This window comes from Protopterus annectens, chromosome 11.part0 (genome assembly GCF_019279795.1).
Source record: "Protopterus annectens isolate FY-2018-M chromosome 11.part0, PAN1.0, whole genome shotgun sequence".
NCBI lineage: Eukaryota > Metazoa > Chordata > Ceratodontiformes > Protopteridae > Protopterus > Protopterus annectens.
Genome location: NC_056745.1, coordinates 848911628 through 848930681, shown reverse-complemented (window position 1 = coordinate 848930681; position 19054 = coordinate 848911628). Strand labels below are relative to the sequence as shown.

At 40.1% G+C, this 19054-nt stretch overlaps 1 protein-coding gene across 4 annotated transcripts in view; it reads right to left on the bottom strand.

The window, feature by feature from the left end:
- The window catches only part of CACNA2D1 (calcium voltage-gated channel auxiliary subunit alpha2delta 1), a 3475830-nt gene that overhangs the window by 737646 nt on the left and 2719130 nt on the right, over positions 1–19054 (bottom strand). For all 4 annotated transcript variants that reach the window (XM_044088264.1, XM_044088265.1, XM_044088266.1 and 1 more), the window contains exons 13-14: positions 3194–3272; positions 3012–3061 (exon numbers count right to left, since the gene is read on the bottom strand). In XM_044088264.1, the coding sequence (XP_043944199.1) occupies positions 3012–3061; positions 3194–3272 (129 nt within the window). The remainder of the gene's footprint in view (positions 1–3011; positions 3062–3193; positions 3273–19054) is intronic.

Genomic DNA, 19054 nt, shown 5'->3' with positions numbered 1-19054 from the left:
CTTAATTTTATACCACTCACAAAATGGTGACCCACTGGACAGGCTGCTTTGTACCACAGCCCATTTAAGTATACTGTTACTTTTGTAAGGCAAAAGTTTTCTCTGGACCGTCAGGAGAGTGAAGGCAAAGACATCCTCCAGATACCTAATTACATAAACCAAAGTGTATACTAATAACTTCAGACTTCATTTAGAACTCCCTGAAATAAGTAAAAAAGGACAGTGGTGAAGCCAAGTCATCCTAGTTAAAAAAAAAAAAAATGAACCACTAAAAGAAATCCTAGGACTCATCACAAAGAGCTTTGTCACCTCACAAAGATCTCAACAAACAATTTTGTTCATTTGTTCAAAAGTCAGAATTCACCTACCGTATCAGAGTTCACTTAGCACATATTCATAATCACAGCTCATGTTTTTGGTTTTACCTCTCCCGTTAACTTAAAAAACAAATAATGTGGAATATTCCTAACTACTGCAAGGAGAAAATGATTTATAGTACATGTTTATTAACACTTAAATGTATTTTATATCTGTTCATTTAAGACTTGTAACAACGCTATGATGACACTAGAAACATTCATTATTTTCTTGAAATATGAGTCCGTACTCTTATTGCCTACAAATAGAGCCATCAACTTTACTGGATTTCTATAAATCAAGCTCCTTTCTGCCATTTATCAATACATTGCCAGAGAACTTGGCTGCTAAACACCTAAGCCACCATATACGCTGTTGTCTCATCTGTGATCATCAATATATTTTTTTGTAGAGGTCTCAATACTATCACTGTCTTAATGTCGGTCACTAAAACATCTTTACTGATTTGGATCATGCAACCCTCAGAGGCACAGTATCTGAGTAGATCAAGAAAGTCTCCAACTTAGTTCTGATAATTTCTTAATACAGGACTGGAGTTTCCTTGTTCTTGGCACTACAGCAATAGCAAGATTCAGAAAGCTATCTTTCTTATTACTTCTTTCAATTAACAATTGACAAATTGCAAATGTAACCACCATATCATTTGCCAGAATTCATCTCAAAGCTCAGTAACAGATGTTGTACTGTAAATAGTTTTCATAAAGGCAATTATCACTGGGAAACTCAACCTAAGAGAGTTCATGTCCAAACTTATTTATCACTTAATTTAATAAGTATGTTAGAAGTGGACAGCAGAAATTATAGTGTACATGGATTTCACCAGAGTCTTTCAAATGATCTGTCACAAGCAGTTAATACGAGGCTTGGAGGAGAAGGCACTACAAGAGGAACAAGATGGCAGCAGTGCAGGAAATTGCTTTTGGGTGAGTGGGAGGGTTATCACACCTGGAATGGACTATCAGTGGGGGAAGGGGAGGCTGTCACACCTGGAGCAAACTATTAGCAGCAGAGGGGAATGGCAGTTGCAGCAACAAACAGAATGCTGAAGACTACACTCAGGAAAATGTTACAAAGGCAATAAATAAATAAATAAATAAATAAATAAATAAATAAATAAATAACGCACACATTCAAGCCACAATTTCAGTAATGCAGAAAAGATTTGGAGATCATGTACAGGGAGGTATATCAGCCTGTTAGTAAGAGTCTAAAAAGGCAAGCAAAGAGTATGTAAAACACAGAGGAGATGACATGTCCAGAGTCAAGAAAGGGTCCTTTTCATATCATTGTGGAAAAGATAGGAAAGGCATTGTATGTACAAGATTATGTGAAGACATGCAGAGGTCATGCTAAATACGAAGGATGGGGGAAGAGATGATATAAGCAACATAATGTACTGATGGTCTCCTTTTGGTATTACTGAAAGCATTTCTTCCAGGAGAGATTTTTGGATCCATGGAGTAGAATACTGGAATGAGTGTTATAGAGGAAATCAAGGAAGGTATTCAACAGAGCATGGAGCAACCGGAGAACAAGTCAGTTGGGAATGAAGGTTTGCGGCAAATTAAATGCACATAAAGCCCAGATAACATAGACTAGACAGATCCTTCTGACAATATGACAATTTGTTGCAGTGTAAATGTGCAATACATACAAAAAACTCTACATGGGATCACATCACTGCTCTTTGGACCTCACACCTTCTATATCCATTTCAATAAAACATCATGTGAGACTGCTGCCAAACGAGTCATATATCATCACAAAGTCTACCTGTTCCATAATAGGTAATGGGATCTTTCTTTGATTACCACAAACTCTGATTCTGGCACTCTGCTACTAAAAGTACGATTAAACAGACTCTGTAGATTCATATCAAAGTCCCCCAAGTTGAAACACTGCTGCAAGATAATTGGGAAAATGTATACACCACCCTACCAGCATATTACTGTTGATCTAAAGACTCTTAAAATAAGTAACAATTTTTATTTTCAAAGATGTGGACAATCAAGTTGAAAACTATAAACTAGAAAAGTAGAAACATTAAGCAACAAGCTTTTTTACAGGATGCAGATTCTCATTCAAAATGTACTTCACTAATCAGTTCATGAGTACAATAAAATATCTTTCTGTAGCAACTGCGATAACAGACTGACTATTTCTGGAAGTTATTACCAAAAGCCTAAAGAAACTGCAATTGCAGTATATGTCATTGACAAGACAGATATGTGCAATATGGGTAATTACATTTTATCTGACTCCGATTATCCAAAGCCCCTCTACTAACAATTTTGCATTTTATGTTGATTAGTGTAGAATTAGCTGTGCTGAAATGTGTGTGTGTGTGTGTGTGTGTGTGTGTGTGTGTGTGTGTGTGTGTGTGTGTGTGTGAGTATACACACGTGTATATATCAAATAATTTTCTCTGTGTCCAAAGTATAATTTGTAAGTCTGGTACAAAATACTCACACTTGAATTTTCCTTCATGTAATACTAGAACCATTGAAATCTCCATGCATTTTTCAAACTATAAATATTACTGCTGTTATCACTGCAATGCAGGGCAAACTATCATCAAAACAGATTGATAGTATATGAAATATGTGTCACAAATAGGAATGCTATAACTTTACCTGGGTGTTAATCCTTATTGCACCAATGGAAGGGATCTCGTAGTAGTAACCTGGAGTTAAAACACACAAAAATACATACTTAGTTAAATATTACTACTAAACTTAATTTCACCCAATATGTATTAACGCAACAATTAAAAGATAAAAAACAGAAATACAGAATTAAGTACACAGAAGCATACCATTGTTGGTGCAAGCCATCCACTGGATAGGTCCTTTATCATAATTATGCTGGCCAACTGAAAATGTGAAAACTCGTACCTGGTAAGTGAAAGGAAAGTGACAAAAATATTACTTAAAAATAACAGAAATGTTCACATCAGTGGTAAAGTAATTTTGCCAATTGCAGTAAAAAAGAAAACATTGACAAGTAAAAATAAAATATTGGAAATATTGCAAGTGTTAAACAGCAACCCCAATTTACTTTAAATATTTTGGAAATGCTATTTTCAAGTGTAATAAAGAATATCTATCTATATCTATATCTAGATATATAAATACAACTGCACACTTTTGAAAAGCACTTTTTTGAAATTGTGTTGAGCTGATTAAACATACTGAATGCACTCTTTTTTGAGTGCATTCAGTGCTGAGAGGCTGCAGGTTGAATATTATGTTTGGTAAGGACATTGGGGTGCAGACACTTGCAAGTGTGTGTTTTAGGCCTAGGGTGGGATGGCAAAGGAATAGATTTAATTGTGCCTGTGTAAGTTTGTGTTTGTGTGTGTGTGATGTGGTTACAGATGTAGCAGATTAGGTGTTTGATGGTAGTGTGTGTCTGTGTATGCTAATGTTTCAAGGTTACATTAGGGCATGTATTATACTAACGATATATGCAGTTTGTGTGTGTGTGTGTGTGTGTGTGTGTGTGTGTGTGTGTGTGTGTGTGTGTGTGTGTGTGTGTGTGTTACTGTGTGTCTGTGTATGCTAATGTTTCAGGGTTACTTTAGGGCATATATACTGGGGATACATTTAGTTGTTTGTGTATGCATGTATGTGTGTATGCTAATGTTTCTGGGTTTAGGTTAGGGCATGGATTGGTTAAGGAGATAAATTTAGCTGTGTGTGTGTGTGTGTGTGTGTGTGTGTGTGTGTGTGTGTGTGTGTGTGTGTGTGTGTGTGTGCGTGTGTGCGTGTGTGTGTGCGTGTGTGTGTGTGTGTGTGTGTGTGTGTGTGTGAAAACACTTATTTGAAGAAAATTCTTGTGCTGGGTGTGTCTATTTGTAAATTGCCACCATTACAGAGTGCTTCTTGTACTGTACTCCAAGGCAAGTACAAATATGACTCAGTCATTGTCCATGCTGGTGTGAATGACCTGAGATGTACCTCCCTGGACTACATGAAAAATGACATAGAGGAGCTCTCTGAGCATGTAGCCCAGGCCGGTATGACCCTGACCTTGAGTAGCATCGTACCCTCACCAAGAATGATGCCACAATATGAAGACAAGATGATCAATTTCAACAATTGGCTTAAGTATTGGTGTCATTCAAAGGGGATCCAATGCCTGTCAGCCTGGGATGACATGCTCGACAAACTACGATGTTTCGCTAGGGACGGCTTGCACCTGTCACCCCTGGGCTTTCGGATATTGGCAAAGGCTCCTGCTACCCCCATAGTGCCTTTTTTAGGCAAGGCTCAAAAGACAAACCCATCGGTATCACAAGGGATAAGAAACTAAGAGTAATGCTACTCAACGCCAGAAGTCTAAACCTCAAGATGCACGCACTCGAAACTCTCCTTAGCATGGAGAACATCGATATCTGTGCAGTAACAGAAACCTGGTTTAAGGCTCCCGAGAGCACCCCAGCAATACCAGGTTATATCTCATACCATGATTTTCGGCCCCAAAATTTGGACCGAACCACAAAAGGAGGGGGAGTATCAATATTCATCAAAGATACCCACACCTCCAGGTTGGTGGCACAGCACGAAGCATCAGTGACTATCCATGTGCAACTAACAGTGGGTAAAACTGCCTTCCAGTTTATAGCCTGCTACAGACCACCCTCCCAAACCCAGGAACCCCACTCGGCCTTCCTGAGAACACTGGAAAATATGAAGGTCTCTCCAAACACCATTATATTGGGCGACTTCAACTACCCAAACATAGACTGGGAGCATTACTCTAGCTCCAACACCCTAGCCCAAAGGTTCCTAGAATTTATAAACTCAAATGCTATGGAACAACTTGTTACCACTCCCACATGAGGGGAAAACATACTGGACCTGATCATCACCAACATGGGGACTCTATGCTCCAGACCAGAAGTGTATCCCTCACTGGTAAGATCAGACTATAAACTAATCTCACTGGATATTCACATCCCGACCCCACCCCCTGCCCAGCAAACCACAGTAAAAAACTTCTCTAAAGCAAATTTCACACTCCTCAAAACCGAGGTGGAATCCTTCAAAGCCCCGGGCCTGTGGAAAATATGGCCCAGACTGCAGAATCCTTTATAAATGCATTCTATGAACACCTTCAGGAATGCATGGATCATGCAATCCCAAATAAAACCAAGACCCAATCCTCCAAAGGCAGACGTCCTGTCTGGTGGACCCCAGCCATAAACAAACTATACAATAGAAGGAGGAAGCTACTAAATGATAGAGCAAAATCCCAAAAAGGGAAGGCATCACTGATCAGTATTAGCAAAAAACTACGGGCACTCATAAAATCGTCTAAGGCCAGCTTCGACAGAAAAATTGCACAGGACACTAAGGATAATCACAAGGCTTTCTTTAGTTATGTTAGGAACCTGAGTGGGAATTCCTAGATATGCTCAGAATTAGTCCAAAATGACAAAAAATACACCGAACCCATAGACATTGCCAACATCCTAGCTGACAGGTTCAGTGCAAATTTCTCCCCCCCCCGCCACCAAAAGGGCAAATATCTATCCCAGCAGAGTGCTGCCCCCCTGACATCTCAGATGCTCAGGTAAGAGCTGCCCTCTCCAAAGCAAAAAACACAGCATCAATGGGACCAGACGGTATCCCGGGATGCATCCTACATGAACTCCAAGAAGAGCTAAGCCCAAACATAAAACTACTGTTCAATCTCAGCCTTACTGCAGGATATGTACCTAAAGAGTGGCGTACAGCAACAGTGGTCCCTCTCCACAAAGATGGTGCCTCAACGGATCCTGGAAACTTATCGCCCCATAAGCCTGACTAGCTTGGTCTGCAAAGCTATGGAAAGGATCATCATGGACCTCATAAATAAAGATATTGGGGACCTACAGACACTGGATCCTACCCAGTTCGGTTTTGTTAAGGGCAGATTCTGCCTCTTAAACCTGGTCAATTTCTTTGAAACAGTCACCAAGGCCATTGATGAGGGGAAGGTGGTCCACACAGCCTACGTGGACCTCGCAAAAGCCTTCGATACAATACCCCACTCGGGCATTATAGATAAGCTCGAACAAAAACAAAATAACCAAACCAAATAAAACCAAAAGTATATGTATATGTTTATATTTTGTACTATGCTTTAGTATCTTTTAGTATAGTGCTTGTGATGCACTTTCTAAAACTGTCTTACAGAATTTGTCAAACTGTATAGATTTTATAACTATGCTGCCGTATTACAGGAAGCAGGAGGATGTCACTTCCTGTTTCACTTAACATAAACTGAGTTTTTATGTGTGTATTTTATTATCTCTGATGAAGCCACGGTGTTCCGTGGCGAAAACGCTCTGTTTGTGGATTTATTAAAAGCGTTAAGGTTTTAAAGGAGTTGCTTTGCGTGGTCTCTGCAAACAAGGTTCCTCTTTTGGTTTTATTATAGATAAGCTCACCAGCTTAAATATAAACCCCTATGTCACTAGATGGGTTGCAAACTGCCTCAAGGACAGAACCCACATGGTTAGAATTTCTGGAGCCATGTCAGGCACCAAACCAGTTACAAGTGGCGTCCCACAAGGCTCAGTCATGGGACCTCTCTTGTTCGGTATATATTTCTCAGAGGTACAGGCCAACACGGAAGGACTGTGGCTGACCAAGTTCGCAGATGACTGCAAACTGGACGCCATAATCGACTCTCCAGCCGACAAAAGCATCCTCCAAAAGGGCCTCATAGAAACAGACAACTGGTGCCAGAGCCATGGCCTCATGCTAAACGCCAAAAAGTGTATAGTCATCCCCTTTGGCAAAAACAAAGTGCCCACAAATTACCACATAGGTGGTAATTCATTAAGTTCAGAAGAAGTAATTAGGGATCTGGGGACCCAAGTTGATAGCAATCTCTCATTTGACAACCACGCGGCCAAAGTGGTTAGAAAAACATTGTATATAGTCCACCTAATCATGAAGGGATTCACATCTAGATCAGGGGAGGTCATCGTGCCTCTTTACTCATCCCTCATCAGGCCCATAATTGAGTACAATGCCCCTTTTGGGATGTACCTTACCAGACACCTGCAGCAACTGGAAATACCCCAAAAGTACCTCACCAAGAGGATCAAAGGGCTCAAACAGATGCCATATGCTGCCCGGTTAAAGAAACTCCAGCTCTACTCAGTGGCATACCGCCTGCTCAGAGGCGATCTGTGCCTGACGTATAAAGCCATGTCCAACCTGGAATTACTGGACATGCTGCACCTCAGAAAATCCAAATCCCATCGAGCTACGCGCTCGAGAGACTTGAACCTCAGCACTGAAATAAATAAGACTTGCTGGAGGGACAGATTCATAACCCAGAGGCTCCCTTCACTCTGGAATAAAATCCCAGTCCAGGTTAGGCAGAGTCCCTCATTGACTCTCTTCAAGAGGAATCTTGATGAGTGGTTGGGAGATCGTAGGTTTACCCCGGGTATCACTTCTGTGTCACTGTTAGACAGAGGTACATTATACTAACCTCGAAAAAGGGCATAGCAAAATTAATTTAAAATGGGTGGCGAAAGCCAAACACACTCTGGCTAGGCTTATAAATGCCCTAGGGCATATAGCCTAGTATGAACCTACGAACCTATGAACCTAAAGAGTTGCCTAGCAAGGTATTGCCATTCTGGGGACATTTCAGTGTATTGCATGTAGTCATTTGGAAAGTGCAAATACTTCAAAAGATATTGAATTTGGGCAACAGAAGTTTGATTTATTCTCATTGTACAGTTGCTTGATATATTTCTTCTGGCATTGATAAAAATGTGTTTCTTACAAAAGATTACAAAAGTATTACAGTGCTTGTGGGTTGCTCCGTTGCATCATAAAATTCTCAAATGTTCCTTAAAGTGATGACTTTGACAAATGATGGCGCATGACTGTAACATTTCTGCCTTTGTTCATAAAGTTCCAAACGATTACTTTGGCATTTCTGCCTTTACAAATTCAGCAAGCATCCCGAGTGATGATAAATGACTTTAGCATTTTGCCTTTACCAATTTCGAAAATAAATGACTTTAGTATTTTTGAATTTAGCAATTGAAGATGTTACAAAGTATAGTCCAGAAAATATTCCGCAAAGCTCCATAAAGCACTGAAAAGTTTGAAAAGCAATTTCTCAAAGCTTCGTAAAGCACTGATAGCCCGAAAAAGCTATTTCGCAAAGCACAGTAAAGCATCGAGAATTCTAAAAAGCTATTTTGCAAAGCCCAATAAAGCACTGAGAAATTTAAGAAGCTATTTCACAAAGTACAGTAAAGCATTGGGAAATCTGAAAAGGTATTTCACAAAGTGCAATAAAGCATCGAGAAGCCCGAGAAATTTAGTTTGTAAAGTCTAGTTATTTGAAAGTACTGCAAGGTTGTTCATTCACACAATTCAGAAAAGCACAAAGAGAGAAAGTATATGTACAGAACACAACAGCATTGAAAAGAAAAGAACATGTATACCATATTAGTAAATTGAATGTTTCTAATGCCCTAGCTAGACATATTAGAAACACCACCAGTGAACGGAGTTTAAATTCATGGCCATTGGTAGAATATACAAAAGTATTCATGGTGCGGATGTAAGGAATTTAACTGAACAGCTTGAGACCAAATGGATTATTAGATTAAGAGGGGATTTTGGACATGGTATTAGTGGCAAAGTTCCTATTAAACCCATGCTTAAGGCTAGACCGTTGCTTAGGTAAAGTCTTATAGCTGTTGTATTTTCTCTATATGTATGTGTTTTATGCTCCATATAAATTTATGTTTGTATGTGTGTGTGTGTGTGTGTGTGTGTGTGTGTGTGTGTATATATATATATATATATATATATATATATACATACACGTTTTATTTTAATTTTTATATTTTTTATGCATTTTTTATAAAGTTTTATAATGTATAGTACCTTTAAGTCAGAGTGTTATGTGATTGACCATTTGTAATTGTGGTTAGTATTTAATGATGTGTAACTGATTGCTTTACTACATCTGAAGAAGCAGTTATACTATGAAAGCTTATGTATTTTGTCTTACAATAAACGGAAGAAATACTGGATCTTTTGGTCATTCCTGAGTCCACTCATACACTTGAAATTATTTGTTTTATTTTATTTTGTGGACTTGGGTTCTGGCAGTCGTTGGTGGGTTTTTGTTACGTTATTGAACAAATTGTGTTTATGCCAATTACTAATGCACATGTGTGTATGTATATTTGTGCATATCTGCAAGACCCTTTGCTGGTATGTGTTAATATGGCAGATGGATTTTGAAAACCTCAGCCACTTGTGTTTGATCAGAATGTTGCAGAGAATTGGAGAATATTTGAGCAAGAATATGATATTTTCATACAAGCAGCTTATGCAGATAAAGAGGCACATGCCAAGGGATTTATTTTGCTAAATCTACCAGGATCTGAGGTCATAGAAAGAGAAAGTCCATTTGTATATGCACCAGCATATATGAGGGTGAAGATGCAGACTGTAATATTGTTGTGCATGCTTAATCAAGGGAAGACCCCGAGTGTTTGAAGTGTGAGTTCAGAGAGATATGCAATCCCCAGATGAACATTACAATTAATTTTCCACAACATGAAAGTAGACTTAAGGGTCTATATGACTTTGGGTTTGTCCTACTCCCCTTTCCCTTAAAGACAGGTTTAATAAGTGCATGTCTCCAATCTTGTGGAATCTCCCCATAATTATATGACCTAGTGAATGATAGATATAATGGTAGTGTAAGTTCTTGCTAAAGTGTTCTCAGGTCACTGTTAATTATTCCATCTCCTCCCTGTGCTTTGTTTGGATCCAGTTTGCACAGTTCTTTTTTAATATAATCTAATTTGATTCCAGTATCTGGGGTTACCTGGATATCACTAGGACAACTTACCACCTCTTTTGTGGAGCCAAACTGTTTTGCATAAGATTTTGTAAATGATCTATAATCTGTTGTGTCTGAGAATAAATTTTAGAATCTGCACACAGTTTATCAATTTGTGTATCTTTACTCCTTCCACTTGTTATGTATCTATAAAATGGTTTCCTATTATGCTTAATATCTTTATATAAATTTTCTTCAAATTGTTCTTGATCTTGTCTAACACGATGCTTAATCTGTTTGTCCAGCTCATTTTTTTCAGGTTTCAAAGTTGTAGTTCTACCTCTCTTCCATTTCTTATATTTTTTGTCTCTCACCTTAATCAGGTATCTTGTTCTTATGGAAATATACCCCCCTGATGTTGTGTGCCTAGATCCTGATGTTAAACATTTTTTTTAACTTTTTGAACTCAATTTTTCTTTCAAAACTTTCCACATTTCATCTGCAGTCTTTCCACTGAACACCTCACTACAGTTATTTTTATATAGTAACTGTTTTTCTTCCCTATGATCTGTAATTAACCTTCTGTGCATTGGTTTAGATTTCAGTTTGGCAGAATTATCTAGCAACAAATTAACCTTTACGACCCCATGATCACTGCACATCAATGGTGGTAAAACTTGACTTGAAGTTACAGTAATTTTGTTGGGAACACAAACAATATCTAGTATATTCCGTCACCTGGTAGATTTTTTTTTACAATCTGAAGCATTTGTTGTTCCTGAATATACTCTGTGAATAATTTCTTTACTAACGTTGTTGAATCGATATTATTCCAGTCTGTTTCTGGTTAATTTGTTCCCAGCTAATATTATTCTTCCCTCCTGTGTTTCATGTAATAAATGTATGAATTCTTCTAGGTCATCTGCACTTGACTTTGGTGGTCTGTACACTCCAACAATTGTTATATGTTCCAGGGTTGTCTTTATTGTTACAGTTACACAGTCTATAGTATTGGTGTTATCATTGAACATGTAATAATCATAAGTCTCACAGCTATATTTAATCCCTATCATAACACCTCCACCTGATTCTTTGTTAGAATGTCTGTTACAGTAAAAACATTTATACCCTGACAGAACCGGTTTCCAGTCATTGTTCTTTAACCATGTTTCACAAACTATAACAACATCAATCTTGTGGAAATGTAGCAAATTTTCTAATAAAAAGCTTTATTATTAATGCTCCTAGCATTAACAACCATCAGAGATGCATCAAATGTTGCTGTCTGTGAACTGTTACATTTTTGATCTGGCAAAAATCCTGGCTAGTGTTTGTCAAACATTGCAAAATATCTGCTGAAAAAATTATCTTCCCTGATCTAGACAAATGCACACCCTCCTGTCTGAACATGTGTGCCCAAATGAAGGCTTGGATGCTCTACACATTTCTATTTTTTAAAACGGGACATTTTTTCAATGCAGGTGTTTATCCAAAAAATCTTTTCATTCACAATGACCTGACTATCCTCTCTATAGGTGATTTGTGAAAAATATGTCCTAACACCAATACAAGCTATATTATCTAGAAGGGCTGTCGGTTCCCGACTAACAGTCAGAGAATCTTTGCTGGTGACATCATTTGTAACAATATGAATAAAAACAGATCCATACTTCCTTACATTAAGGCTTTCCAAGGCTTGTTTCACATCTTCTATTTTTGCTCCTGGCAAGCATAACACTACTCGATGTTCATTATCATCTCTGCCAATATAAGTATCAGTTCCTCTAATAACTGAATCTGCAATTACATGAATGTCTTTGCTGATCATCTCTGAAGAATCTTCAGCTTCTAATATAGTCATTTCTGCTCTATCAATTTTTACAAAGGAAAGATCTTCATCACTATTAGTCTTATAAATTCCACTGTTTTCATTGATCCTACAGAAATGAATAAAGCATTAAAAAGGCCATACCTTCCAATGCACGCAGTTGAGGAAGTGGCGGTTCTAATACCGAATGCCATGGTATTTTCTGTTTTGGATGCAAAGAGTTCATTTTGGCAAGTGATGCTTGATCATAAATCCTCATTTCTAACAACTTTTGGTACTCTGTTCGGCAGATAAAGATTCATAAGGATGCCATTTGGAATCAGTTCTGCAAGTGAAGTCTTTCAGCATGCAGTGGAACAAATTTTCTCAGGTTATCCTTGTGCCATAATAGTAGACGATCTATTAGATGGAGGCAATGGCGAAACAGAGCATGATCGAAACCTCAATAAATCCACGACAGAGCATGTGAAATAAACTTGAAGCTCAATCCTCTGAAGTGCAAATTCAGACTTGCAGAAGTGACCTATCTAGGACATTTCTTTACAAGTACAGTCTTAAGACCTGACCCAACCAAACAGCTATTTTAGAGATGTTGGCAGCAGATAATATGCAAGGTTTACAGCATTTTCTGGGGATGGTCAACTATTTAAGCAAGTTTATACCAGACTTCAGTGAGTTGATAGCTCCTTTGAGAGAGCTAACATGCAAAACTGTTGTATGGTCATGGTTGGAACATCATCAGAAGGCGTTTGATGACCTTAAGCAGAAAATCCCCACCCCACCTATGTTAAGATACTATGATGTGAATAAACCAGTTGTTCTTTCCTATGATGTTTCAGATTTTGGTCTTAGTACACTTATTTTTCAATAGGGCAGACCAGTAGCCTATGCATGCAGGACACTTACTCAAACTGAGATGTATTATGCTCAAACTGAGAAAGAGCTTTTGGTGATAGTTTTCACATGTTCCAAGTTTCACGATTACATTTATGGTAGAGCTATCCAGATTGAAACTGATCATCAGCCTCTAGTTACCATCCTAAAGAAGCCTATGCATATTGCTACAGTGATATTACAAAGAATGATGCTCAAATTGCAAAAGTACAATTTCAAAATGCTCTACATTAAAGGCAGATTGTTTTATCTGGCTGATACCTTATCCAGATCGCCTAGAAGTACAGCTTGATGCTGAAACTTTGACTTTGATGAAATGTCATTGCATAATTTTTCCACCACTAGCCTTGATGAGTTGAGAGATCACACTACGACTGATCCAGTTTCACAAAAGCTTAATCACTACATCAGTGTTGGATGGCTGTCAAAGCAATCTAGTGTATCACCTGAGGTGCAATTGTATTTTCTTTACAGAGATGAGATGCTGATGGAAGATGGCATTATTTTCAAAGGTCCTAAAATTGTTGTTCCTGCTTCCTTACAGCAAGAATATATTGAGATTTTGCATCGAGGTTACCCAGGTTTATTATCTACTAAGAAAAGGCAAGAGAACTAGTATTTTGGTCTTCATTATCAAACACCTTGATAGAATTCTTTCTTCTTGTTCAGTATGTAATAGTACCAGAGCGCATTTGCAAAGAGAACCACTTCATCTAAATCCAATACCTGAACTACCTTGGTCTACTGTAGCAACTGATATCTTTGAGTAGAACAATCAACACTACTTGGTTTTATTAGACTCCTATTCAAATTGGTTTGAGATTGATCTGCTACCAAATTTAACCTTAACAACTGTTAACACTAAGTTGAAACATCATTTCTCAGTTCATGGTAGTCCACACAAACTTTATTCTGACAATGGTACTCGATTAACTAGCCAGTTGTTTCAGAAATTTGCGAGAGAATGGGATTTTGTACATGTCACTAATAGTCGTGAATATCCTCAATCCAATGGTCTAGCTGAACGAGCCATTCAGAGTGCAAAGCAATTACTTGAAAAGTCAAAGCGTGACAATACCGATGTGTTCTTGAATTTGCTTGGTCTCAGAAACATACCCCATGATGATATTCTTGGCTCACCTGCTCAAAGGCTGCTTTCCAGATTAACTAGAACTGTACTGTCTATTTCTTCACATTTGTTACAGCCTAACTCTAAGAGCAATAAAACCATCGAGGCTGAATTGCTGAAGAAGTATAATATCCAGAAATCTAGTTATGACAATTTGAGCAGATTATTTCATTCATTGAGGGAAGCAGAGATGGTACGAATTCAGACAACAAAAGGTTTTGATTAAATAGGACAGAATACAGGCATCTGTGCCAAGTTGAGATCCTGTTTGGTAAGCACCGAGGGTGTGGTGTATTGGAGGAATCACAGACATCTTCTTCCTGTACCAGAATCATTATCATTGCAATCACAACATTGCATCTGTGATGCAAACTCTAATTCAAAGAATGAATCAGACATTGCTTCCAGACCAGGATGTGTTCAAAAGTCTGATTCTGTTCCAGAAAGTAATTTGAACATTCCACAGGTCAACCATTTTGCAGACACTGTCCCAGTTGCCAAAATATGGACGAGTTTTTAAGCCTAGTATGAAATACACAGCAACATGGACTTGATTATCTATACATATATATTGATATATATATATATATATATACACACACACATTTGGTCGAAAATGATTTCAGGCAACACACTTCACTGAAAGCTCATTTAGGTTCATAGGTTCATACTAGGCTATCTGCCCTAGGGCATTTATAAGCCTAGCCAGAGTGTGTTTGGCTTTCACCACCCATTTTAAGTTAATTTTGCTATGCCTTTTTTTGAGGTTAGTATACTGTGCCTCTGTCTAACAGTGACACAGAAGTGATAGCCGGGGTAAACCTATGATCTCCCATCCACTCATCAAGATTCCTCTTGAAGAGAGTCAATGTGGGACTCTGCCTAACCTGGACTGGGATTTTATTCCAGAGTGAAGGGAGCCTCTGGGTTATGAATCTGTCCCTCCAGCATGTCCAATTTATTTCAGTGCTGTGGTTCTAGTCTCTCGAGCACGTAGCTCGATGGGATTTGGATTTTCTGAGGTGCAGCATGTCCATTAATTCCGGGTTGGACATGGCTTTATACGTCAGGCACAGATCGCCTCTGAGCAGGCGGTATGCCACTGAGTAGAGCTGGAGTTTCTTTAACCGGGCAGCATATGGCATCTGTTTGAGCCCTTTGATCCTCTTGGTGAGGTACTTTTGGGGTCTTTCCAGTTGCTGCAGGTGTCTGGTAAGGTACATCCCAAAAGGGGCATTGTACTCAATTATGGGCCTGATGAGGGATGAGTAAAGAGGCACGATGACCTCCCCTGATCTAGATGTGAATCCCTTCATGATTAGGTGGGCTGTATAAAATATTTTTCTAACCACTTTGGCCACGTGGTTGTCAAATGAGAGACTGCTATCAACTTGGGTCCCCAGGTCCCTAATGACTTCTTCTGTACTTAATGAATTACCACCTATGTGGTAATTTGTGGGCACTTTGTTTTTGCCAAAGGGGATGACTATACACTTTTTGGCATTTAGCTTGAGGCCATGGCTCTGGCACCAGTTGTCTGTTTCTATGAGGCCCTTTTGGAGGATTCTTGTGTCAGCTGGAGAGTTGATTATGGCGCCCAGTTTGCAGTCATTTGCGAACTTGGTCAGCCACAGTCCTTCCATGTTGGCCTGTACCGAGAAATATATACCGAACAAGAGAGGTCCCAGGACTGAGCCTTGTGGGACGCCACTTGTAACTGGTTTGGAGTCTGACATGGCTCCAGCAATTCTAACCATGTGGGTTCTGTCCTTGAGCCAGTTTGCAACCCATCTAGTGACATAGGGGTTTATATTTAAGCTGGTGAGCTTATCTATAATGCCCAAGTGGGGTATTGTATCGAAGGCTTTTGCAAGGTCCAGTTAGGCTGTGTGGACCACCTTCCCCTCGTCAATGGCCTTGGTGACTGTTTCAAAGAAATCGATCAGTTTTAAGAGGCAGGATCTGCCCTTAACAAAGCCAAACTGGGTAGGATCCACTGTCTGTAGGTCCCCAATATCTTTATTTATGAGGTCCATGATGATCCTTTCCATAGCTTTGCAGACCAAGCTAGTCAGGCTTATGGGGCGATAGTTTCCAGGATCCGTTGAGGCACCACCTTTGTGGAGAGGGACCACTGTTGCTGTACGCCACTCTTTGGGTACATATCCTGTAGTAAGGCTAAGATTGAACAGTAGTTTTATGTTTGGGGTTAGCTCTTCTTGGAGTTCATGTAGGACGCAGCCCGGGACACAATCTGGTCCCATTGATGCTGTGTTTTTTGCTTTGGAGAGGGCGGCTCTTACCTGAGCATCTGAGATGTCAGGGGGGCAGCACTCTGTTGGGATAGATATTTGCCCTTTTGGTGGGGAGGGGGGGAGAGTTTGCACTGAACCTGTCACCTAGGATGTTGGCAATGTCTGTGGTCTCGGTGTATTTTTTGTCATTTTGGACTAATTATGAGCATATCTGGGAATTCCCACCCAGGTTCCTTACATAACTAAAGAAAGCCTTGTGATTATCCTTAGTGTCGTGTGCAATTTTTCTCTCAAAGCTGGCCTTAGATGATTTTATGAGTGCCCGTAGTTTTTTGCTAATACTGATCAGAGATGCTTTCCCTTTTTGGGATTTTGCTCTATCATGTAGCAGCTTCCTCCTTCTATTGTATAGTTTGTTTATGGCTGGGGTCCACCAGACAGGACGTCTGCCTTTGGAGGATTGGGTCATGGTTTTATTTGGGATTGCATGATCCATGCATTCCTGAAGGTGTTCATAGAATGCATTTATAAAGGATTTTGCAGTCTGGGCCGTATTTTCCACAGGCCCGGGGGCTTTGAAGGATTTCACCTCGATTTTGAGGCGTGTGAAATTTGCTTTAGAGAAGTTTTTCACTGTGGTTTTCTGGGCAGGGGGTGGGGTCGGGATGTGAATATCCAGCGAGATTAGTTTATGGTCTGATCTTACCAGTGAGGGATACACTTCTGGTCTGGAGCATAGTGTCCCCATGTTGGTGATGATCAGGTCCAGTATGTTTTCCCCTCTTGTGGGAGTGGTAACAAGTTGTTCCATAGCATTTGAGTTTATAAATTCTAGGAACCTTTGGGCTAGGGTGTTGGAGCTAGAGTAATGCTCCCAGTCTATGTTTGGGTAGTTGAAGTTGCCCAATATAATGGTGTTTGGAGAGACCTTCATATTTTCCAGTATTCTCAGGAAGGCCGAGTGGGGTTCCTGTGTTTGGGAGGGTGGTCTGTAGCAGGCTATAAACTGGAAGGCAGTTTTACCCACAGTTAGTTGCACATGGATAGTCTCTGATGCTTTGTGCTGTGCCACCAACCTGGAGGTGTGGGTATCTTTGACAAATATTGATACTCCCCCTCCTTTTGTGGTTCGGTCCAAGTTTTGGGGCCGAAAAGCATGGTATGAGGTATAACCTGGTAGTGCTGGGGTGCTCTCGGGAGCCTTGAACCAGGTTTCTGTTACTGCACAGATATCGATGTTCTCCATGCTAAGGAGAGTTTCGAGTGCATGCATCTTGAGGTTTAGACTTCTGGTGTTGAGTAGCATTACTCTTAGTTTCTCATCCCTTGTGATACCTATGGAGGTGGGTTTGTCTTTTGAGCCTTGCCTAAAAAAGGCACTATGGAGGTAGCAAGAGCCTTTGCCAATATCCGAAATCCCAGGGGTGACAGGTGCAAGCCGTCCCTAGTGAAGCATCGTGGCTTGTCGAGCATGTCATCCCAGGCTGACAGGCATTGGATCCCCTTTGAATGACACCAACACTTAAGCCAATTGTTGAAATTGATCATCTTGTCTTCATATTGTGGCATCATTCTTGGTGAGGGTAAGATGCTACTCAAGGTCAGGGTCATACCGGCCTGGGCTACATGCTCAGAGAGCTCCTCTATGTCTCTTTTCATGTAGTCCAGGGAGGTACGTCTCAGGTCATTCACACCAGCATGGACAATGACTGAGTCATATGTGTACTTGCCTTGGAGTGACCTGAGTGCTTGTGTTATGTGGCGGATCCTAGCGCCTGACAGGCAGCTCACCGTGACCTTCTCCTTGTTCAGCCTAGTGAGCGGGACATCAGTGTGCCTGACGATAGAGTCACCTATTACAAGTGTATCAGGTGTGTTGTTTAGCCTTAAGGGCTGTGACTGTTCGGCACACTGGCTTTGTGAGCTATGTGTTGTACCTGTTTTGTTTTGGGGTAGCGGTTGCTTGGGTGTCTGCTTTGGAGGTCTCTGCTGCTTAGGCAGATTTTTATTTAGAGCCTCCGAGTATGTTTTTGTGTGTTTATGTGTTTGGTTTGTTGTCGGGGTAGGTCTATGTGAGACTGGAATTGTAGTGAGTGTGGTTTCCTTCTCCTCCTGACTGGTTACGCCAGTACTGAGTTGAGAGAGCTTAGCCTCCAGTTTGACTATATGGTTGCATCTCTCACATGTGTTGGAATTTGTTGGGAGGAGGAGAGGGTTGTCTGTGTACGAGGCAGTTGTAACATTGCCTCAAGATTCCCAGAGTCACCAGCTGGACCGGGGAGTTGATTGACTACTGACCTTTGGACATGCTAGAAGAGTATTGGGAATTCCTTTATAATTGAAAAAAAGGGCCAATGGGGAACAAGGTACTCAAGGGGAGTTTGTGAGGGTGTAATGCTCGAATTTCATTTAGTCAGAAATGAAATATAGCCCCTGCCTCACTGCAGTGTGACTCTGGAGTAAGAATATTAAGTAAGGGGGGTGTGGAGGGCATGCCCCCCCACACATAATTGTACTGTATTTACTGTGTATCCATTTAAAATAGGTTAATATATACATTTTCAGTAAAAGCTATTTGCATCATGTGGGGGCTATGCCTCCCACACCCACCATTGTGGGGAGCTGTGCCCCCCACAGCCCCCCTTACTTAATATTCTCACTCCAGGATCGCACTGCAGTGGGGCAGGGGCTATATTTTCAACTAAATGACATTCAACCAAATGAGCTTTCAGTAAAGTCTGCTGA